At 45.2% G+C, this 24866-nt stretch overlaps 1 protein-coding gene across 3 annotated transcripts in view; it reads right to left on the bottom strand.

Annotated features, from left to right (window-relative positions):
* Positions 1–24561, bottom strand: part of CD5 (CD5 molecule) — a 29258-nt gene extending 4697 nt beyond the window's left edge. The window contains exons 1-7 of one of the 3 annotated variants that reach the window (XM_077321122.1): positions 24524–24561; positions 12459–12497; positions 9306–9635; positions 8692–8760; positions 7464–7757; positions 4700–4822; positions 2276–2329 (exon numbers count right to left, since the gene is read on the bottom strand). In XM_077321122.1, coding sequence (XP_077177237.1) covers positions 2276–2329; positions 4700–4822; positions 7464–7757; positions 8692–8760; positions 9306–9635; positions 12459–12497; position 24524 — 910 coding nt within the window. In that variant the 5' untranslated portion in view covers positions 24525–24561. Of the gene's footprint in view, positions 1–2275; positions 2330–4699; positions 4823–7463; positions 7758–8691; positions 8761–9305; positions 9636–12458; positions 12498–18515; positions 18641–24523 lie in introns of those variants that run through there. The other 2 variants (XM_077321120.1, XM_077321121.1) reach the window with 2 other exon arrangements.
* Between the last annotated feature and the right edge of the window lie 305 nt (positions 24562–24866).

The raw sequence follows: 24866 nt of genomic DNA, 5'->3' as shown, positions 1-24866 counted from the left end.
TATGCAAGTAAAAAACAAACCAGCCCTTTCTTTGAAGTAAACCCTATACAGTCCTCAGTAAGATTCTAACATCTGCTTCAGAACTTTGTGCATCTGCCAAGCTAGTTCCTACCTCTAGAGGGAGTAAAAGTCACACACCAAACTCAGAAACACCAAGATGGGAGTGCCTCTAGACTCTGCCACCATGTTTCAATGTGTAAATATAAATTGTGGAACTGAGAATATTGGACTGCATTTCTGTGTGTAACTATCAGAAGGAGCATTTTTTGACTCAAACAAGTAACATCACAACTTTTTGGCTGTCTGCAGTGTGAAATTCAAATCCCAAGGACAGATAGATTATATTAAAACTTTCATATGTGCTAGGTGGCTTGTGACATTCTGGGCACTTGATGAAAATATCTTCTTCTTAGTGGCTACCTTTTCATGTGTAATTTACTCTCTTCCTTGATATGACGTGCTTTTTAGTGGTTTTAAAATTATGTTGTGGTGTTTATGCTGTGATCATTTTACTGTTTTGTAACTCCTAGTTTTATTTCTCCTATTTTAGAATAGTTTAAATATAATTTTGAATTGTTGCTTATATATATATATATATATATATATATATATATATATATATATATATATATATATATATATGACTGCCTAGAATTCTATTGCAATCCTCTTTGTAGATCTTTTATGCTTAGTGATGTTGCATCCCACTCAGAAAACAGTGACATCTTAGAGGCAATTGAGCAATTGCTTGAGACTTGTCACATGCTCTGAGACCAGAAGTCCAATGGAGGTAGGACTCTGCAATCCAAAATATGCTTGGAATGTCAAGACTAGCTGGGGAACATATGAATTGATAATAAACAATGGGGCTACCTCGGAATATGTGAATAGTGTAAGCTCTTTATTCAAGATGTAAGCTTGTGTGTGTATTCAGGTATCTGAAGAAGTGTGTATGTACATGAAAGCTTATACCTTGAATAAAACTTTGTAGGCCTTAAAGGTGCTACTGGATTCAAACTGTGTTTTGTTGGGTTATGGATGCCATTCTTCTCCTTCCCCTATATTTTGCTTGTATGATAAAATAGCAAAATACTGCACAATATCTTTGTTGGAACAAGCCTCCACACTTCCAGCCCTACTGTATTTGCAAACATTTCATTGATGTAATACAGGTTTTAATAGTCAGGTTGGTTGGTTTTGAGGGAAACCTCTGCTCATGTTGTGGTTATTCTCTGAAACCCACTTGACAAATTGGCTGACCAATAGCCCTCTTGTTACTAAGTCAGTGAGCCCAAAGGTTAACCACAGTAGCACTTTAGGAGCTATCAGTGGAGGTGACAGAGGCATTTACTCCACATGACACTTCGAGTTTATAGGGTTTGGAGACCAAGATGTATGAGGAAAGGTTGGGGGAACTTGGTCTGCTTAGTCTGGAGAGGAGACAACTGAGAGGGGATTTGATAACCATCTTCAAGTATTTTTAAAATACTTGCCATATAAGGATGGAGCAGAGTTGTTCCCTCTTGCCCCGGAGGGACGGACCAGAACCAATGGGATGAAATTAATTCAAACATTCAGAAGTTCCTGACAGTTAAAGCGGTTTCTCAGTGGAACAGGCTTCCTCGGGAAGTGGTGGAGATTTTTAAGCGGAGGCTGGATAGCCATCTGACGGAGAGGCTGATTCTGTGAAGGTTCAAGGGGGTGGCAGGTTACAGTGGATGAGTGATAGGGATGTGAGTGTCCTGCATAGTGCAGGGGGTTGGACTAGATGCCCCAGGAGGTACCTTCCAACTCTATGATTCTATGTAAAACTTGAATGGACTAGCACAGGCTTTCCCAATGTGGCAAGGTACCCATGGTGATTATGATGCCTGCCACTCCTTCCCTGGCACCTGCTGCTCTTTTCAGAAAGTGGACCAGGCCTTAATAAAGCAGGTCTTGCTATTTGTTGCCCTCATTCAAGTGATAGTGTTTTCAATAGCTACAATAGCAGCTGCAGCCACTTGGAGGATCAGGAGTGCTGTGAAGCACCAAGCTCCATTCCCCTGCAGGCCTAACCTATGTGCTCTCCAGGGAAATGGGCTGTTGCATGATGGGAGAGCAGCATTCAGGAGTAGAAGCCCACCCCCTAATTCTTCAGGCTCGCTGTCCTTCCAGTAGCAACCCCATATGCACCAGCTAATGCACAGAATACTATTCACATGTAAGTACAGCTAGTGCATTTGTTTGTCTTTGATAATCGTTCCCCCTCTGCCCTCTATATGTTTTTTCTTACCATTTTGGTTCACTCCATTTGGACCAATCCACTGGTGCTGCTGCTTCTTGGAATCTGCAACAAGACAAAATGAAGAGGGAGGCTAGGTGATGGAGTGAATTGTAGCAGATCACATGACTCTCCAAATGATATGATTAACAGCTTTTATGGCTTATGTGGGACCTGAAGCAGAATTGGAGCTAGCTGGTATCCCACTGCCTTTAAGCAACTCAAGCTAGTGAAACTTCTATTTGTCTTTTGTACTTGACCCAACTGCCACCATTTTGTGAGGCATTCACTAAAGAACAACGTCCAACCCCCAACAGTATGGCTAGTCTTAACCGCTATCTAATGTTACCTGTTTTTCAGAACAATGAATAAATCAAGAAAGTTGCACACTCAAGGGTCTAACCAGACGTAACACTATCCATTTATGATTGCAGGTACTTATAAGTGTTGTGCCCATCTGATTGCTGTTGGCATGTGATCAGAGGACACCCTGAGCTGCCACCACTTCCATCTTCCCTATGACCTTTTCTCTTTCCTGCTTGCTTCCAGGCCCCATGAACAGCTCTGCCACTGCATCAGGCTTCACTCAACTGAGCTGAGGTGAGAAGAAACTTGGGGGATGGGGAGAAGGGTTAGTATATGGGCTGCTTCTCCCTCTAAGGAGGGGAAGGAAGTGGGAAAGGGGAGATACAGGGAAGGGTTATGGTTAGACACCACAAGTGCAGGAATTGAGGAGAGCCCGCAACTCATATCTGACTGTTAGACAAGATAGAGACCCCAGATTCAAACTGTATATTCTTATAAATTATTAGCCAGATGTCTGCAAGCAGTGACAGGATGGCTTAAGTAGAACTGTCTAAAACTTAATCCTTCAAAGATGGAGGTCCTATGGTTCGGAAGGAAGGGTCCCAGGGAGGAGGCGCAATTGCCCTGCTGGGATGAGGTGGGACATTCTGCCAGGAACCTGAGTGTTACCTTTGACACCTCCCTCTCCATGGAGGAACAGGTCACAAGAGTAGCATGGCTGGTATTCTTTCGTTTACACCAAGCTAAGCCACTAGTGCCCTACCTGGCCCCAGAACACCTAGACACAGTGTTCTATGCAACACTCACCTGTAGACTGGATTTCTGCAACTCACACTACACAGGCCTATTGTTATCCCTGATCCAGAAACTACAATTAGTCTAGAATACAGCAGCTGGGTTTTCACTTGAACATCTTAGAGCAGTGGTCCCCAACCCCCGGTCCGGAGACCGGGACCGGTCCGGAGATCAGTCGGTACTGGGCCACGGCTCTTCCTTGTCTTCCTCCCCAGCTGCTGCCTCAGGGGCTGTCCTGCCACTTTGCTGCTGGCTCACCTTTGGTGCTCTCCAACGGCCGCCATGGCTGGGGCTCCCCCTTAGTGTGACACTGGCAGCGCCTCCCTGGGGGCAATGGGAAGTCAGGGGCGCTGGCGGGAAAGCAAGTGGAGCATGGGCTCAGGCGGCGATGGCAACATCCCTTGGCAAAAGACTACCCCCCCCTCCAGGCCTCAGTAAAATTGTCAAGCGTTGACCGGTCCCCGGTGATAAAAAGGTTGAGGACCACTGCCTTAGAGGTCAGACATTTGGCCTGCACTCCAACAACTTCATTGGCTGTTGAATTCTGAATCAGACTTAAGGTTCTAGTAACTACATTTAAAGCCATACATGGTCTGGGCCCTGAGTACGTGAGGGACCGCCTCTCTGCATACGTCCCCCCCAGAGAGCACTATGCTTGGCAAACACCAACAGAATCAGAATAACAAATGCCAACAAACTGGTGATCCCTGGCCTCAGAGAGGCTCGTTTGGCCCTGACTAGAGACAGGGCTTTCTCTGTCCTGGCCCCTATTTGGTAGAATGGGCTCCCAGAGGAGATCAGGGCCCTGTCAGAGCCAAAACAACTCCACAGGGACTGCAAAATGGAGCTCTTCCGGCAGGCTTTCAGTCACAGCTAATGAAAAGCAACAACTAGACTCTCCAAAAGCCCCTCCTTCCACGACCTAACTGCACCCTATCAGAGAACAACACAGGACAGTTCCTGATTCAGCAGTACGCCCTTGGATAAATTATACCACAGTAATGCAGTAAATGGTTGTACAGTTAAAGTTATAATGTTGAAATGTTACAGGTTCATAATAATGCATTCTCTGTACTGTATTATGAATTCATTGTAAACTGCCCTGAGCCACAAGGGAGGGTGGTAAGTAATGCAAATAAGTAAATAAGCAAGCTAAGTAAATAAGTAATGTAAGTAAGTAAATAAGCAAGCAAGCAAGCAAACAACCAAACAGGGTAGCCATGTCCCGGTAATGTATGCTTCCATGCTGGGCAAGCCTTTCCTGGGGCTACCGTAGAGCTGTGTAAATGTCCCCTAAACTAGGGCTAAAGTGATACAAAGGCAAATGCCACTTACATTTCTTTGCCATTTTTTTATAGGTAAGGGGTACACAAATAACCAGGAAGACTGCTGCGAGGACCAGGGCTAAGAGGATTTTCAAAATGTTTTCTGTATAAGGCACAGGTTTGGCATCTTGGCCTGGAGACAGAAGATAAAAGTACAAGTTGAATCACTCCTAGGAGAAAGCTCATCTTCAGATATTAGTACCTTTGAAAATGACCACCATCCACTCCCAATCGTCAGAGTCATAAAGTTACACCCAGCCTTTTCTCTCCCCTTCTTCAACACTGCACCTGAAACTCCAGTTCTGTGGTTCTCAGCCTATGCCACAAACTATATTCTAGTCCCCTCTAACATCCTAAGTGCCTGCCCTGAGACTCTGCATAAGCGAATGAGTTGTGTTCAGATCTCGCCTTCAGCTGCCTATCTAATCTAATATAGGGATAATATTCTGCTTTACTTTACTGGGTATTGTAGGGATTTCTGTGGCAATGTATACGAAGCACATGCAACTGCATGCATGCTATGTCAGGGAGGACCCCCAAGCACTCCCTTTTCCCCTCACTGGTACCCAGCATGTCTCTGGCTTGGGAAATGCCTGGAGACCTTTGGAGTGGAGGAGCCGTGAGTGGGTGGGATTTGGGGCGGGGAGGGACTTGAGTGTGGTGTAATGCTATGGAGGGAAACTCATCCAGGGGGGACTGGTCTCTTTAGTCTGGAGATGACCTGTAATTCTGGGGTACCCCCAGGTCCCACTGGGGGACTGGCATGCCCATGACAGCCCCAGTTGATTGGAAGAGGCCTTGCAAAAAGGTTCTGTACTGGCTAATAATTTTTAGCTAAAGGCCAACTGAGCAGGAGCAAGAAAGGATCTCGACAAATGTTCAGAGCTGCTTAAAAAAAACTTGAAAAAGAAAAGGCAGCACCTCACGAAACCTGGGGTTGAATTCCTCAGAGGACTGTCATGAACACGGGGGGTGGGGGGTGATTTCCCCCCTCCTACAGCAGATCTCTGCCTGTCTGCATGCTGTTCCTGGGGGTTCTCTGTCCCCAAGGTGCAATATTTCAGGAGGCAGGTGGGGCTCCAGGAAGACTGGGGAGGCAAGGAAATCCTATTCCATCAATGAAAACGTTCCCCATTATCCAAAACTTGTAAAATGGCTGTTATTGCAGAGGGACACCTCTATGCTGAAGTTTAGGTGTGTTCTAGAAGTAACTATGATGATGACATTAAGACTATACCCTTCTGGGGCCACTATCAGAGTTCCTGTGGGTGACTTCCAGTGACCTATCAGTGCATTTTCTGGACAGTAAAATGTTTTGGAAGCTAGGTGACTGCAGGTGGTGGCACCTTTATGAGACTCTCTTTTTAAAAGAGGGGGAGGTTGATTCCATCTCCTTCACCCGAACTGGAGAGTCCCTGCCCCAATTCCTAGGAAATGAAGGGCAAAACCAGATGCTATATATTTTTGAGCAAGTCAGATCTAGCAAAATCACTTTCTGTGCAGCCACAAAGCAGTTGTAGGGAACAGCAGGAAAATAGTACAGGGGAGGAAGTTAGGAGCTCTTCCTCCTTCCATGTGGAACTGAGCTGAATTGGACCCCTGTAATCCTTTAAAAGGCATTCTCTGCAGCTGCTGTATGGCTGCTGTATGGAAAAAGCAGACATCACGCATAAAAAACAACCACAACTGACAACCATAATGTCCAGTCCCCCTATTCCTATTAGTTGCAGGGTGTAGGCGCGACTTGTGGACCTTCAAAGGATTTGTGGATCTTCTCGCATACCCCCGTAGACCTCCGGAAGTCCTTAGACCCAGTTAGCTCCCCTCCCAAAAAAAGTGCTATTATTATCTTGTTCTAGATTTGAATCCTCATGATTTTTTTATATATATAATCTTTTTGCCAACCAAAACAGAGTGCAGGGATAAAGCTAGCCATAGATAAAGTGCAAGGAAGGGACTGTAGGCAGACAGCAGTTTTCATGTACTTCATTGTGCAATTTTGTTCTCAGTTCAGAGTTATATTCCAGATGGTTCTGTGATAGCAAAGTAAAAGAGGATTCCAGTGGCACTTTTAAGAATAACAGCATAAGGCTTCCTTTGTCTAAGGTTTTGCTGTATTCCTGATTTGACAGAGTTGTATATTCAGCATGACTATGCTGGAAAGGTTGAGAAGCAGGATGTATTTACATTGAGATCCGTGTCCAGTTTAAAGAGCAGCAGGGAAGGGTTCAGGGAATGAGGTGTGAGGTGAGAGACAGGATGGTGTTGCTTAGTTACAGCCTTCAAAAACGGCTACAGCCTATAAAAATTGGCCTGTGAATTGAGAGCCATTCCACATAATATGCAGAATGATCCAGGAAATAGAGAGAGAATTCTGGACTGCACCGCTTCAGATGACAAGTAGGTGTTTGGTGCGCTCATATTTTTTTATTATTCTCCTGTGTAAAACGTATTTCCTGCACGTGTTAAATTAGCACACAGGCAAACAGGTTTGGCACAGCCCTTTCCTTGGATTACTAAACGTGTAAAGATCTTTATATGTGAAGGAGTTTACAAAACGACCTCCCACTTGCAGTCTGAAATGGTACGGCTCACTATCATTTTGCTCTCATTTACTATTCTGACTAGATTGCTTCTGACCCCTCTATCTGTCTGCTGCTTGTAATAGTGAGGTAATGTTACAAGCCCATTTCTTCAGAATTCAAATTATCAGCTTCCAAGGAAGGAAGAGCAGCCAGGAATCTACGTATGTTCTCCCAGACAGCTTTACCCACCTGAACATTTTATTAAGCTTATGCTGAAGCATTCTTTGGTTCTGTTCAAGCACTCCATGCTAAGGTTCTTCTTTTCACACTGCACCTTTGCCCAGTGCTCTGGCTGCTGCATCTCCCCCTGGTCCTTTATTTCTATGGAGCCATGACAGTCTGCTTCCTGGCAGGCCTTGGGGGCCAGCTCTGTCCACCATCTTTGTAAGCGCAAGCAGACCATTTCCTGGTTGTCTCCTAAGTGCTGTCCTGCTGTCCCAGAGCACAATGAGACTACATCTTCTAGTCTGGTCCTTGGAGGGTCTAGTGAGAAAGACAAAGGAAAATTCTCCAGTGTACCAACAAGTAGTATAATGTAATGGTTAACATAAGGTGACCACAGTTGAAGGGACTGTAAGGCAGGACACATGGTTGCGGCCTCCCTCCCCCCTTCCCTCCACCTGGGCTCACCGTCGCCTCCCGGGCGCCTCTCCTGGGAGTCCATCTTGTGCGCCTGTGCGGCCTCCATCGGCGCAGGTCAGGTGGGGCCAAGGGCAGGACTCTGCCTGATGCACCTGTGCAGGCCAGCCACAAGGCCAGCTGGGGCAGAGTGCTGCTGCTGGCCATCCTGCTGGCTGGGGGGCAGGGAGAGAGGGAGGTAGGGAGGGGGCCCTGGCTGGGCCATGGCCAAGAGGAGGCAGAAGCGGGACTTGAAATGACCCTGGCGGGACGTGGGACAATGTCCTGGAAGGCATGAGTGTCCTGCGGAATTTGGGATGGATGGGCAGCTTAGGTTAACAGCATCCAGTACCAAGTGGTCAATCTCCAGCTCAAATCTAAAAATTATCCAGGCATTTACTGGAAAACCTTACAAAAATAATTCACTATATTGTAGATGCTGTAGAATAAATATATAATAATTCAACTTCAATATTTCCCCCTGCATCTGCCATTTGAGGGCTGCTGTGATGAAGTGGCTCAGCAAAGACTGGGGAACCACCATCCCCGTCTTCCAATGACTGCAAATTATCTTACATTTTACAAGTCCACGATAAGTAGCTATTCACAGTAAGGATAAACTTGCCATGTGCCAGAGGCATAGCACTTCTGATTTTTCCACTGTGAATTGACATTTCCCATCTTCATTTTTATTATGAGAAATTATATTTTTATCATGGTCATAATGTGTAATTTCTGTAGCATGGATCACTTTAAGCAGTAAAGGTGCCGGTGAGATTGTGCGTTGTTATTTTCTTACCGGGAGTCTTTGAGAAGGTCACCAACGGTGCTGATGTTTGGAGCAATTCAGAGGAAGTTTTAACCAAATCTGAAAAGACAAATACAATCGTCCAACATATTTTAGGAGGAAAGAGAGATCAAGCAAAGAAAGACAAGATGAAGACTGCTGTAATGTCTTAACAGGGGTCATGACCAACGTTTCAATAGTGATGTAATTTCAGTATCACAACCTGCTTTACAAGCAAGCAAGTCAAAGCTGAATCAGCCATAAGTCTTGCTCCTCTTATCTTGCTTTAGAGAAAGGTTCCCTACCTTTTAAAAAGCGTATTGAAAGCAGTTTCACTCTCATAAAACTTTTTGCTGCAAAATTGCTCTAGAGAATGGGGTAAATGGGTGAGTTTAGTGGTAGTGACACAGGTATGGGTGAAAGCCAATAGCTACCCTTCCTCACTAACTTTTCTTCCAACTCAGCCACTCTGAAAATGTGTGAAAGCAGTTTTTCAGATCTTTCCCCAGAACAGGACAAGGTCTGCCTATATTGAATACAGTTAAGGGGGCTTCCAGAGCACCTCTGCAGCTTTTAAATGTTTGTTTTATACAAAGACAAAAGGAAGTAAAGAAGAATAGTGTTACCTTGGCAAAGTATGGCCACATTCAGATATTGCGTGCAGTTAGATTTCTGTGGTTTGCAGTCCTTCAGGGCAGCCTCATCCCCCCGGCAGCCTATTGTCATGCAGTCTTCTTGCTTCTTTGGCGCTGCAGAAGTCTGATTTAGTGTGCCCAGAAGGGGACCACAGTGAAGCTGTTTACATGCAACGGCTGCATTCTGCTGCTTCCAACTGTTGCTAAAAATTCTCTTCCATTCATCTTGATGAAAAATCTCCAGCCATCCAAAACATCTCAAGTTGTTACCAGTGAGTCTCGCATCCCATTCTGTCAGGGAAGCATTAAGATGTTGGCCATCTGGATGGAAACATAACACGAACATCTTGTTGGTGCTGTCATCCCATGACCTCCTACCTCCCCTTTCCTGCAGTTGAATTCTCTTGAGATAGGTGAAAACCTCTAAGCTTAGATGCAAGTGTATCATGTGGCTTAGAGAACAAATGTTTCAGCAAAAGATGTTTATTTGGGAATTTTGATTGCTTTGCAGTAATGTGGGAATTATAATGTGTGGGGACAAATAGGCAGCATATTGCCTACATAACCATATGAAAAAGTTTGAGTCCAGTGGTATCTTTAAGATCCACAAAGTATAATTCTGGGTGTAATTTTTTCTGTGCATGCACACTTATTCAGATACATTGAAACAGACTTCCTCAAGCCTTACATATGCGGGGGGTTGTTTGCCAGGAAAAACTAAGTAGAGTCAAGATGCATAAGTAACTGAGCAATAAATTTAGCTAAGCCTGCTAAGTATAGCTAAGTTGGCAATATCTGTGAATAGCAGCAAATTAGCATACAGATAATAAAAGAGTTACTAACAGGTGTGAGAACTTTGGGTGCAGTGGCAACTTTTAGACCAACAAAAATTAATTCTTGGTATAAGCAAGAACTGAGTGATTTAGCACGTGTAGTGGGATAAGAACCTGATATCTCTGTTAAGCCCTGGGGGTTCATTTGTCCTGAGTGTTGTAATAACTTGTAACTCAACAATCTCCTGTTTCAGTCTGTTTCTGAAATTCATTTGCAATACCATCAATAGAGCCCTTCTCCATAACCCTCTCCCACACTAAACTGAGAAGGGAGCAGAGCTGTTAAATCAGCAAATCCAGCAACTACACTGTATTGGTTCATTTTAATAATTTTTGACTGTTAATAATTATTTTATGACTGTTTTATTTATGTTGTAAACAGTACCAAGATGGCTATGCTGAGATGCTACACTATAGAAATTGAATAAATAAAACAATAAAATAGCTAATTTGCTACTATTCCCAGGTCTTACTAAATGCATTTATCCAATCATAGCTATACTTTTTGCTCAGCTACTTATGCATGTTGACTCTAATTGGCGCTTCCTGGCAACTACCCCCTCCTTTTCTCGATCTTTAGGAAGACTGTTTTAATGTGTCTCAAGAAGTGTGCATCTACACAAGCTAAGTTGTTCAGTTCTCACTCATACCCAGAATTAAACTGTCAAACTTAAAGGTGCTACTGGACTCAAACGTAGTCCTTATCACAACTGTTAATGTTTTTTATTTGTATACTATTTTACTGCTATTCACAAGTTTTACCAACACCTAAGAGCCAGTTTGGTATAGTGGTTAGGAGTGTGGATTTCTAATCTGACATGCCGGCCACGGCACTGATAAAACTGTTCTGACCGAGCAGTGATATCAGGGCTCTCTCAGCCTCACCCACCCCACAGGGTATCTGTTGTGGGGAGAGGAAAGGGAAGGCAACTATAAGCCACTTTGAGACTCCTTCGGGTAGAGAAAAGCAGCATATAAGAACCAACTCTTCTTCTTCTTCTATACTGATTGCTTAGTTACTTTTGCATCTTGACTTTAACTAACCCTTCCTGGTAACTAACTGTCCCTTTCATATGTTGAGGATATTCTGTTTTATTGTATCTGATGAATCGGACATGTACACAAAAGCTTGTACCTAGAATCGAACTGTGTTGATCTTAAAGGTGCCACTGGACTCAAACTTTATTCTATTGCTTCAGACCAACACAGCTACCCACCTGAATCGATTTTCCTCTTTCCTCAAACATCATATATCATCTCTGACTGGGAGGTTTCATTGACTTAGAAAGTCACTGGTCAACTCAGGAGTCAATGAATAAGTGAGCTGCTCCCCCCCCCCCTTATGAGTGCCTTGTACAGGAAGTGCAGACCACACAGGTAAGCAAACTAGAAGTGGTCCAAAATGTGGCTGCCTGGTTATTGATAAGGGCAAGGGATCCCAGGACATCAGTGCTGAAACAAGTTGGAGAGTTTCCAGTCTGTTTCTGGATCAGAAATAGGATGTTGGCTTTCATACCTTAATTAATGGCTGAAAAGCCATTTAAAGACCCCCTTCACTCACACAAGGTTGTGCTGCGATTCCCTGATCAAGGAACTGTGGTCGTAAGGGCTCTTGATGGCTGCCCTGGGACTCTGCTGCCATTCTCCTTCTGGTGAGGCTCACTCCTGTTTCAACTACCGTGGCTTCAAGAGGCTGGTGAGCAAGTGGGTGTGTGACCCCCCCCCCACCTGTAGTCCTGATTAACCCTATCTAAGAAGAAGAGCTGGTTCTTATATGCCGCTTTTCTCTACCAGAAGGAGGGTCAAAGCAGCTTACAGTCGCCTTCCCTTTCCTCTCCCCACAACAGACACCCTGTGAGGGAGGGGAGGCTGAGAGAGCCCTGATATTACTGCTCGGTTGGAACAGTTTTATCAGTGCCAAGGTCACCCAGCTGGTTGCATGTATGGGAGTGCAGAATCAAACCCGGCTCACCAGATTAGAAGTCCACACTCATAACCACTACACAAACCTGGTGGTGGTTGTTTACAGACTTTTAAAATATGGCCACTCCATATAAATGACAAATACCTGTTTTAGAATAAGAACATTCTTATCAGTGGCAGCTGGCGTCTTCACCGTATCCATGACTGTGCTACAAACAGCATCCTATTACCCAAACAAGATCCTTTCCAGTGAATTTTTAATATCATTCTCCTCCTGTGGCTACTATTTTAAAGTTACAGTCATATCTGAACTTTCCCTACATCTCTTCCTGTCTGGCCCTTAATGCCATTAAAGTCATGGAATGCATCAACTTAGTGAAGTACTGACCTTCATGACTCTTGCTTTCATCACCTTCACAACTGACCACTGCAAAGAAAGTTACGCACAGGTGAGAAAAACAGGACAGAGGGACACAAGCTGAAATCACCTTTACTTCTCAGCAGGGACTGTTAGTCAACACTGCCGTATACTTTTAGCTAAGCATTTCTATTTGCACATCCATTAGTATAACCACAATGTGGCCTCTCCAGATACTGGAAGCTTCACATCTTATTCTTGCCTCAAGGGTGAAACTTGTGACCTGTTCATTAAAAAATCTGTCAAAATCTGTAGCAGGGGCTGGCTGTAACCTACAACTCCAGAACCAAACGTGACTCTTAAAAAATCTTTGTTAAGACATATTGGGATGCTTGCCTGATTTCATCGGATCTTGGAAGCTAAACTGGGTTGGCCCTCATTAGTATTTGGAGGGGAGGCCACTAAATCCAGGGCTGCTCTGCAGAGACAGGCAATAGCAAACCTCCTTTGAATGTCTCTTGCCTTGAAAACCCTACAGAGTTCCCAGAGGTTGGCTGCAACTTGTGGATACCTCCACCATATTGGAGGGATAAGAGGATCCTAGAAGATGATTCCAGGAAATAGTTTTTGTAGTACCAAAGGACTTTTGAGGGATGCTTTACAAAAAGGGAAATGATAGAGGTAAACAGCTGCTAGTAATCCAAGTGTGAACAAAGCGCAGATTTATGCCAGTGCACTAAAACAATTGCACAGGATGCTTCTGTGTATATTCGATTACTTATTGAGAGACCTTGTGTGTGCCACATCCTAATAAAAAACATGGAACAACTAGTGTTAGGATTGTGGTAACTATGAATTATAAGTTGACGTCATTTATCAGTACAGCTAAACTTTCGATTGTGCAAATGGGCTTTGTTATAAAGGCTTTGTTGACATCTTTTTCTGGAGCCTCCAGGGAAGGCGGTATATTAATATAATAAATAATAGATAAATAAAATAAATATGAAGCTTGGTTCTTTAATTATACAATTTTCTGACACCCTGATCTATAATTTCCAGTAATCTTAGGTCCCCCAGCAAATCTACTCCATTCATCCAGATCAATACAGAATTAATCTTTTGCTCTGTTTAACACAGAGACCGATTCCACATGACGCGTTTGCCTCCAGGACAGCCTCTTTTTCCTCGCAGGTTTTAGTGCTTGCTTCCACATGATGTCTGCAGCAACCTGGAGCTCTCAAGTGGCTGGGGCGAGTTTTCCCCAGATTTGCTCTGTGATGAGGGAAATTGCAAAATCATGATTTGCCACTTCTTGCCATGTTTTCAATCAGGGAGTATGTAGGGATAAATGCACAAGTGTCTCAGTAGCATTCTTCCTGCCCTTACACCCACCCTCCCCTCTCCTTTTCTGGACTGAGAATTTTTAAAAAATGTTGTGGTCCGCATTGCTGTGGGACCACAAAGCTATGTGCCCTATGTAAAAATTAAATGTTCTCCTCATTGTGCACTGTAATTTTGGGATTGGGCAACCAAAATACATTTCTGTGTTTTCTGGTGGTGGGGTATGAATAGGCATAGAGAGGTATGTGTGTGATGAAGCAGCTTGGCATCTGTGCTCTTTGTTTTAAAACTTTACTGTGAACAAACAATCACTCATCAGGGTCCAGTTACCATGGCCAGCCTATCACAAATTTACCCAAACATAAAGAGAGACCATTACACCAAGAATCCCAGAAAGAGATCTAAGGAGAGAATGTTTTATTGTTGTGGCATGATCCTGCAGCAACACAGAAGGGTAAATTTAAAAAGAATTGTTCTAGAGTTGTGGCATTTCCCCATAGCAATGCAGAAGTGCACTTAAAAAATTAATTTGGGGGCTTGGGAGGGACGGGTGTTTGAGTCCCCAGAACAATCACTACACAGGGATTGGTGGCTTGTGACGACTGATAAGTCGAGGAGCAGGCGGGGGGAGAAGTTTGGGTTATTCTGGCTTGCCACCTCGTCAGGAGGCAAAGAGCCGTGAGGAGGTGGTGGGAAAATGCAGGAGAGGGTCTCCCATCAGGAATCTTGCAGATGCCCGGCTTCCAACCACGCATTTGAAAGCAGGAGGTGGCATGATTTTTACATCTCCATGTGGAATTGGTTAGAGACTTAAATTATGGAATTGCTGCCACTTTCATGGAAAGGTTAAAAGATCATATTTTTTTTAGTCTTTTATAGTCCATAGGCTGAGTAAACATACATCCAAAGCTTTTCTGGAATTTTGCTGACTTCATTGCTCATATAGATAAGGACTGAACGAATCCAGAGTGTGTACAAAGTAAATTGTGGGGCATTAGGGACTCCAGCAAGATGGGGGAAGCAAACACATCATGTTTTATGGCCAGAAATCCTTGCAGCCATGGAAACTCTGCTTTGGATCCAATCTGTAGTCTTGTACCTGGCTGGCTCTGGCTGCTGCCAGGCCCAAGAAACCATGCTGACTTCTGATAGCAGGCATAAGTGGCCTATCGATAAGCCAATTCTCTTTTGGCAAATGACCAAGGCAGCAGACTGACACACAGCCTGTCTCTCCGCTGTTGGCCAGTCTCATTTCTACTGCATTAGTAGAATCACTTTGTTATCTAATGTAAATGAAAATGGATCTTTTCATGTCACCGTGTAATGAATTTCAAGAGGTGGACAGAGAGGCATTGAATAGCTTGTGTTTCAATCAACTTTGCAGGGTGAATGTTAAACCCGTTTTGGCTAGAATACTTGTTTGCATTACAAACATCTCTGTCTCTGCCACATGAACAATCCTGTAGAGGAAAGATGTATTTTAAATGGCAGCATTCTTTCATTTCACATGTGTCAATTCAGACACAACTTAATTAACCTGACTATGGTTAGTGTGATAAATTTGGTCTCTCTGCTAACAACAGCTAGTTAGGATATGTCAAACTAGAATCTGAAGCCATGGGGGGTTTGGTTTATTAAGCACAGTAGTTTTAATTACAGTGGGGTGTGAAGATCTTGGAATCATCTTGTTTTGTTTTCCTGTGCTACTCTCACACATTCCCCAGCAACAGAGATACCTAAAAGCAATGAAGCCAGCATCAAGGAAAACCAAGATTCAAGTAATTTCTTTGCTTTCATAAAATATAAGCACGGTTAGAATTAAACAATGTTTTGTGTAGCGAACTGAGCTGATTTAAACCAGAGCTGCTTGATGTAGCATATGAGAAAGTGCCTTTGACATGTTTGGGGCACAATGTATCCTTGATTGAATTTAATGGGACAGTTCAAAAAAGCAAATTCATCCCATTCCCATTCATTGTAATAGAATGTGTTTTCAAGATATTCCTTCCAAATGCTAATTTGCCTCTTTCTGCATATGATCACCACACCAATTACCATCTTTCCTTATTGCTGATCTTCTCTGAAGAATAATTTGATTAAAAGGAATTTTGGTGAGCAGGTAAAGAGAAGAAAATCTTTAAAATGCAGGTTAAATTCAGCTCACTTCATTGGAGCAGTCCAAATTTGCACCAAATTTGTTTCAAAAGGAACCTAATGATCAAAGCAGATGTGATATAAGGGATATGTTTCTGAATTCTCAAACATGTAATTGTACATAATGCAGTCATGGATATCCCAACACAGATCAGGGCTGTGGTACTGGGGAATGGATGGGGGAAAGATAGAATACAGGTAAATGTATTTTCCCCTATAATCCAAGAGGGGAAATCCATTTCTGACTGAGAACACAGCAAGGGGGAGAAAGCTGGCCACCCTTTCCCTCCAGAAACACAACCCCCACCTCACAACAGCTCCTCACAACTCAGTTGCACATCTTGGGATCCCAGTAAAGACCCCTGGGATCCTCCCAACATATGATTTTATCCTAAATTTACATGCAAATAATTTGCTCCCATTCGTTATTAATTATTTTAGTGCTTTCAGCATGCAAAAGGCTTTACATTTCTGATATTGTTCTAAAGTCATAGCTAAAGTAGAGTGAGTAGATGTATGACCCTCACCTGTAGCCCTGATTAACCCTATCTAACAATGGGTTGTTTTTTTTTAACCGACTTAAAAAATATGGAAACTCCATATAAAGGATAAAAACCTGTTTTCAAATAGGAATATTCAAATCAGTGGCAGCTGGTATCCCTACCATCCCCATGACCGTGCTCCAAACGGCATCCTACTACTATTACCCAAGCAAGATCCCTCCCAGTGGATTTTTAAGATCATTCCTCCTGCCATGAATGACCATACAGGCTGCTGAAATGAGGAAACAGAAACTTAGGAAACTGTTATTGTTTAAAGACATTAATTATCTGGGGGAGGGAAGGCCGCATGCTATGGGTTGACCTTGAAGCTAGGCAGGGGTCAGTATTTGGAAGGGAGACCTTCAAGGAAGACTCTTCAGAGGAAGGTAATGACAAACTAACCCTGCTTTCCACTTGCCTTGAAAGACCCTTGGCGGGGTTGCCATAAGTCAGTTGTGACTTGATGACATTTTACTCTCTCTCTCTCTCTCTCTCTCTCTCTCTCTCTCTCTCTCTCTCTCTCTCTCTCTCTCTCTCTCTCTCTCTCTCTCTCCCCTCTGAGTTTTTCAAAAACATATTTCTGGTTCACTCATTCGTTTATTCTCTTATACCCATGTTAATGTCATGGATGGGTGACATGCACACTGCATTGTCATAAGTGGATCTTTGAAAATTTCATTTGTGTTTTACAATGTATTAATATAACAGGACATTGAAGGCAGTGCCTGCAAATAATTTATAGCTCTAAACCAGGCTTTTTCAACCACGATTTCTTGATGGCCCTGGAAGAGTTTCCTGAATGGGCGGAAGTCAATTGATTTCTAATATATTTTTAAAATTTGTTTAACATTTATCAGGTGGTATGACCATATATCGTCATGTTGACCTGTTCCCCTCCCGCCCGGCCTGTAGAGGGTGGGAACTGGAGGAGGTCCCAGGTGGGCATGTACACAGCTGATCACTTTGATAATGGCTGCAGACAAGCAAAGCAACCTCAAAGGAATTAGACTGGTTCACAATGCCCTGAATATAAGTATCAAGTTATCAAATTTGAACCCACATACTTGGCTAGGAAGGCTTTCACAATGGCTTGCAAGATATTAACAAAAAAAAATAGTTACCCAGTTTAAAATTAGCAGTTAGCAGCAAAGAATACACAACAAATCAGTCCACAGAGAAACTCCATTAAAATATAGTTATATTCTGTCTCATGTCAGTCTTATTTAAAAAGAACAGCCTTAATTAATGTTTCAAGCTCCAAGAGAGATGGTCAGGTGTACTTCCCCATGAGTTCCAAAGGAAGCCCATAGGTGTTTATGAATGCAGCCTCCTTGTAGTGCATGCATATGTGGGGAGAGATTTCCCTTCAGATATCCTGGATGCTGGCCATTATTGGCTCTGGCATCAGGTGGCTTCACTCAACCAACCCAGGCTTGTTGCCAGATGAAGCTCTGTTAATGTGTGGTTACTGCACACACCTCCAAGGGACGTGACATTTCTGAATGCACTCCAGAGAAAAGAGAGCTACATAATAATGCTCAGCATTTCTATGGTACATTTCCTAAATGCTCATAGTGTTTAATATAGATCAGCTCAATCACTCTGACCCCAGATGGACCAACCCTATTGGATTCCCAATAGACCAGGAGCAGGACTGGGAATGAAGGAGAGAGACAGTGGCCTCCTGAAGGCAAGCCAGAGAAGTTACAGCTCAGCTGACGTTTGAAACAGGGATTACCCATGCATAGCTCATTACTGTGCTACGCCAGCATGCAATCAGCATCCCCCGTAGACTCTTTCTGCACGCATGGGTGTGTTTTTCTTTACACACACACACACACACACACACACACACACACACACACACACACACACACACACACACACACACACACAAAAGGAGACCATACTTATTCTATGCATGAAAGAGCCTTTTGATGCTGAGTGTGTCTTAAGTGCCATCAAGACTGTTCCGATGTACAGCAATCCTATGAATTAATGGCACATCTTATGGTTAACAGCCGTGCTCAAGTCCTTTGGTACTACTCACCCCATATCCCCACCAACATCAATGGAATAAAGGCCAGATGCTTGAATCTCATCGGCTCGTTCCTCCTCATTCGACCATATACAGATTGCATGTTTCAGTCTGTACCCTGACGCTTCTGCTACCTGCTGTGGGCAAGAGCAGGGGGGTTGGGAGGAAGACAAAGTGCCTTTTCCCTCCTGATGTGGTTGTTTGCGTCATATCGCTTGAAGTTTGCTTTACAAATCTTCTCTCCTAACTGTTTGTGGTATTAGAACAGCTCACTGGCTTTTCTCAACCAGGAGATCTACATCTCTAGGTCCTGCTTAGCTGCAAAAACCCTGCTTGTCTCTCTAGGGCAGAGTCTGCACTTACTTTGTTTATTCCATTGTCAATCCTGTTGAATTCGGATTGCTTTGAACTCGGGTCTTCCTCTCCCCCCTCCTCCCCATTGAAATAGGAAAGTCTTCTGCACATGGTTAGGGAGGCTCAGAAGGTAGGGGGGGGCTATTTCTTTCTTTTCTTGAAGGGGGGGGGAGAAGACAAGCAAGGAGCCTCTTTCTTTTCTTGGAGGGGAGGGGGAGAGGATCGAAAAAGGCAGAGGAGGGAGGAAAAATCCAGGACCGACCGGATCAATCCTTCTTGCTGCAGATGGAAAATTTAAATCGCCCCAAATCCAAACGGAAATCGCATTCTGTGTAGAGGGCAGGGACTGAATCGATCTGGAGTTGGAATAAAAGCTTCGTGCAGTTTACACCCAGTAGAGACTAAAGCTCATTGAGGGTGTGTCAAAATGGAGGACACTTGTCATAAGTGAAGAGACAGTGATACGCTGTTTGCATTAATAAGGGAATTAGAATCGTTTCCACGCAGAGATAGTATCCCCAGCATTTATTGCTTCTCTTGGAAACCAGAATACTAGGTCCTTTCGTGAAACTGTCACTGAAGTCTCTGCTGCGTGTGATCCTTCCTTCCAGCTTATTTTAAAGTATCTTTTCCTTTGGGAAATTTAGTTTCCAGGATTGTTTTATCAAGAAGAGAAGCTGGGCACGTCATGATTGGGTCAGCCCCTAAAGGGCCTGCCCCCACAAGCTGGACATGCACCGCATTGAGGAGCTTGCCGTCAGACACAACTTTACCACTGATGGAGCCAGACCTCCAGTGCCCTGCCATGACTGCTGCTCACCACCACCACAGTCGCAGGAGGGGATGGCTGGCCTCGGGGCGGCCACCCTCCTGCTCAATGGGGCCAGCAGCCACCTACGCATCAACGAGGTATGGTGGCTCCGCTGGCAGGCCAGGCCCCAGTCTAGTGCCCGTTTCCTTCTCTGCAATGGGCTTTCTTGCTAGTAAATGAATGAATGAATGAATGAATGAATGAATGAATGAATGAATGAATGAATGAATGAATGAATGAATACTTGAACCCTTAGACTGAAGCAACTCTGCATAAAATTGCAGTGCAAAAATTCTATATTCATTGAAACAATAAAGAGCCAGCTGGGTGTAAAGATTAAAGTACTGAACTAGAATCTGGAAGAGCCAAGTTCAAATCCCATCCTACCATGAAGCTTGCTGGGAGAAGCTTGGCCAATCACATTGTCTTAGCCTCACCTAAATCACAAGGTTGTTGTCTTGATAACAGCCTGGTCTGGAAACTGACGGAAACAGCATTTCCATCTTTTCTAACACTCCATTTTGTTGGCTTCTATTTCCTTGGGTCCATGATCACTCAGCCTTTTGCAAACACAGCACTGGGAGTTTTTGTAGGGTAATAGGAGATGAGTTGGCAGGAGAACATGTAGGAATGAAAATGCCCAGTTTAAAAGTGTTATCGCCAGAGAAGTACAATGGACATCATGAGAGAAGCTGACATCATCAGCACACACTGAAGGTCTTCTTGCTCAAGGTATCTTTAAACGTCCCGCGGTGCGGGGCGCCACGGACTAAATAAAACAGTAAGGCCAGGTTGGGAGGAGTTAGGGCGGGCTCTGTCCGGGATAAAAACTCGGAGGGGCGAATCAGGAGCCGCTTCACGGCTCCTGATTCGCCCCTCCGAGTGTCAATCCTGGACCAAGGAGGCAATGCGGAGGCGCGCAAAGCGTGCCTCCCCATTGCCTCCTTGGCTGCCAGAGACTGCGCGTCAATGCGGGGAAAGGAGCAGGGCGGCCCTGCTCCTTTCCAGCCGCACACCCTCCGAACTTAGCTCGGGAAGTGGCCCGAAAACGACCACCTATGCGGGGCCGATTGTTCCGGGGGAGGGGGCCGCACCGCCTATTCCCGCCCACTCCACCGGCCGGGAACCCCCTCAAGATACCTGCCATTGGGGAGGGGGGGCCCTGACGCCTTCTACCGCCCGCAGAAGCAGAAGCCTCGCCATTGCTCCCAGTGTGGCGGGGGAGCCGCGCCACCTTCTCCCAGCCGCTCCAACGGCCGGGAGCCCACTGAAGATGGCTGCCGTTGCCGGTGGGGGCCCTGCCGCCTTCTCAATGCTGCTGCGCAAGAAGCCTCGCCATGGCTCGCCGTTTGAGGGGGGCGCCATGCTGCCTTCTCCCGGCCGCTCCAACGGCCGGGAGATGGATGAAGATGGCTGCCATAGGGGAGCCGGGGCCCTGCCGCCTTCTCCCGCCCGCTGCCGCGGCCTCCCAGCCTCAGGATCGGTGCCCCAACGCCGCTGCGCTGTGACACGAGACCGCACGCCGACCACCTTGCCCGGACGCTAGGCCGCCACCCTGCACTGCCTACCGCCCCGACGACGACCGCAGCCACTCCCGCAGAACCGCCACAAGGTCAGTCTAGCGCCCATTTTATTTACAAATAAAATGGGCTTTAACTCTAGTTTAGATATAAAGTACTCAGTTGGCACAGCATTGTGTGAAAATCTGTTATTATACTACTCAGCCCTCTTTGTATGACTATTTCCAAGTGCTTTAAATCTTTTTTTTCTTCCTTTGGATTCCTAACTAGATGTGCTTGCTTGCCCCCCCCCCCCCCAGTTTCAGCACTTGGCTAGCTCTCTCTGGGAACTCTAGACACCGGGCTCACTCCCCCCCCTTTCAATAATGGCTTTCAGGAATTATTAAGAGAAACTGAAAAATAATGACAGAAAAATTGTTAGCTGGTGGGGGAAGGGGGAGATGGAAAGGGAGAACAGTGGTGACAAACCAGAGGAGGCTTGTCTGAAAGACAAAGGAAGGCTGTTCCAGAAGGCTGTTCTTATCCTAAAAGCCAGGGGCTAGAATGAAGAGAAGAGTTGTTTTTTATACCCCACTTCTCACTACTCGAAGGAGTCCCAAAGTGGCTTACAAACACCATTCCCTTCCTCTCCCCGTAACACACATCCTGTGACGTAGGTAGGGTTGAGAGAGCTCTCATAGAATCAACCCCCTGCTCAACGCAGGATCAGCCCTAAGCTTCCTAAAGCATCCAAGAAAAGTGTGTATCCAACCTTTGCTTGAAGACTGCCAGTGAGGGGGAGTTCACCACCTCCTTAGGCAGCCTACTCCACTGCTGAACTACTCTGACTGTGAAATTTTCCCCCCTGATATCTAGCCTATATCGTTGTACTTGAAGTTTAAACCCATTACTGCGTGTCCTCTCCTCTGCAGCCAACAGAAACAGTATCCTGCCCTCCTCCAAGTGACAACCTTTCAAATACTTAAAGAGGGCCATCATGTCTCCTCTCAACCTCCTTTTCTCCAGGCTGAACATTCCCAAGTCCCTCAACCTATCTTCATAGGGCTTGGTCCCTTGGCCCCAGATCATCTTAATCGCTCTCCTCTGTACCCTTTCAATTTTATCTACGTCCTTCTTGAAGTGAGGCCTCCAGAACTGCACACAGTACTCCAGGTGTGGTCTGACCGGTGCCGTATACAATGGGACTATGACATCTTGTGATTTTGATGTGATGCCCCAAAATGGCATTTGCCTTTTTTACCGCTGCATCACACTGCCTGCTCATGTTTAGTTTACAATCCACAAGTACCCCAAGGTCTCGTTCACACACAGTGTTACCTAGAACCCATCCAGTAGGCATGCTTTTCATTTTTCTGACCCAGATGCAGAACTTTACACTTATCTTTATTAAATTGCATTTTGTTCTCATTTGCCCATTTTTCCATTTTGTTCAGATCTCGTGGAACTCTGTCTCTATCTTCCGGAGTATTTGCCAGTCCTCCCAATTTGGTGTCATCTGCAAACTTGATGAGTAGTCCCTCCACCCCCTCATCTAGCTCTAAGAGAGCTGCTCTGCAAGAACAGCTCTGAGAGAACAGTTCTGAGAAACTGAGAGAACTATGACTGACCTAAAGTTACCCGGCTGGCTTAATGGGGACGAGTGTGGAATCAAACCTGACTCTCCAGTTTAGAGTCCATCTCTCTTAGAGTCCACCAGTCTTTCTCTTCAGATCTCATGGATGCTCACTACACCATGTAGATCAGTGGTCCCCAACCCCCAGTCAGGAGACCGGGACTGGTCCGTGGATCAGTCGGTACCAGGCCGCAGCTCCTTCTTGTCCTCCTCCCCAGCTGCAGCCTTGGGGACTGCCCTGCCACTCTGCCGCCGGTTCACCTTTGGTGCTCTCCAGCAGCCACCATGGCTGGGGCTCCCTCTCAGCGTGGCACTGCGCAGCTGCTGCTGGCAGCACCCCCCAGCAAGCTGCGGGAAGTCAGGGGCACCGGCGGGAAAGAAAGTGGAGCAGGGGCTCAGGCAGCGGCGACGTCCCTTGGCAAAAGACTACCCCTCCCCCGGCCCTCAATAAAATTGTCAAGCGTTGACCGGTCCCCGGTGATAAAAAGGTTGGGGACCACTGATCTAGATGCTATACAGAAGCTGCCACTGAGTGGTGCCAGCTCTGGCTTGGAAAATCCTGTATATTAGGGGATGGTGCCTGGGATAGGCAGGTTTTAGAGAGAGGAGGGAGCTCCATGGGGGTGTAATATCAGAATCTACCCTCTGAAACTGCCAGTTCCTCAATGGGAACTGATCTCTGTAGTCAGTTGTAACTTCATGAGAGCTCCAGCCCCCACCTGGAGTTTGGCAACCCCACTGCTCTAGGTCCTTATGAGGAGAAGGAAGGTTGACAGCTGACCTGCCCCAGTGTGTGAAGCAGCTTGATGTTTGTAGAGTGAAAACTGAACATGAATTGGTTAACGGGGGATTGATGTTTTATATCATGGTTAACTGGTTAGTTAACAGTCCTAATGTAGATTTACCGTGTCATACTCTGCCGAGTTATACTCTTCCGAAGCCATTGAGTTGAATAAACGTAGCGTAGCCACCTTCCAGTTAGTGTCGGGAGTTCTCCTGGATCTAAACTGATCTCCAGACTACAGAGACCAAACCCTGGGGGGAAAGGCAGCTTCTGAGGGGGAACTCTATGGCATCACATCAAACCCCGGCTGAGTCCACTCCCCAAACGCCACCCCCAGTTCTGCCCCAAAGCTCCAGGGATTTCCTAACTTCAAGCTGGCAATCCAGCTCAGGAAGGCAGTTACAATAATGTCTAGAATCAGCTGGTTTTTAAGCAGCTGAATTACAACGCTTGTTCATCCTGGCATCTGTTCTTTTGTGCTCAAATCCTCACAAGGAAGGTTTGAATAGCCATTTGGGGAAGTATTATAAACAAAGTACTGCATAAGCTAAACATTCTCAACATGGCTGCACCACAGTTAGGGGGGGAAATTCCTCCTAGAGGGTCATTATCCAAAGCTTATTAAGTAAGCTGTTCAACTCCCTATCTGCCCAGGTACTGAGCTGCCTGCAAAGGTGCTTGCCCGAGGGAGAATACTGCTGTGGTTGTCACATACAAATAGACCCTGCCTGACAGAAATAACTGCCTTTGTTTCAATAAATAGCCTTCCACTTCCTGAGTTTTTCTGTCTTTTGGGTTCCTTCTATATTTATTCTCTTGTTATCTCTGCCTGTGGTCTCTGTTTGAGGTGAGAAAGTTTTCTGTTCACTGACAGGAAATTTGCAGGCAACACTCTGCTGGAGCGGTTTACCTTTGCACACATAACTATACAGAACTTACTTGAGGCTCCTATGCACAGTAGAGTCTCTCATCAGGAGGGCGAGGCTGCAAATGCAAGCATGAAAATAAAAACTGTTATCAGCACTAAGCCATGTGTAAAATATAGGCCGCTGCAGCAACTGAGGCACCAGCTGGGGTAGCTTAATCTTGACAATAACATCCAAAGCCCTGTTTTTTGGCATATTGAAAGGTCACAGAGACATTGTTGCTGACATCCTTTTCAAGCTATTGTTGTGAAGCAATCAAAACTCCTACCCCTCAGAGCTATTCTCAAAGAAGATAAGACTCAGACAGGGGAGGGTCATGGAACCATCTTGATAGCTGGAGAGGCTTGAAGATCATA

The sequence above is a fragment of the Paroedura picta genome, chromosome 2 (genome assembly GCF_049243985.1).
Source record: "Paroedura picta isolate Pp20150507F chromosome 2, Ppicta_v3.0, whole genome shotgun sequence".
NCBI lineage: Eukaryota > Metazoa > Chordata > Lepidosauria > Squamata > Gekkonidae > Paroedura > Paroedura picta.
The sequence above is the reverse complement of the archived record's forward strand: the minus strand, read 5'-3'. Positions and strand labels throughout refer to the sequence as shown.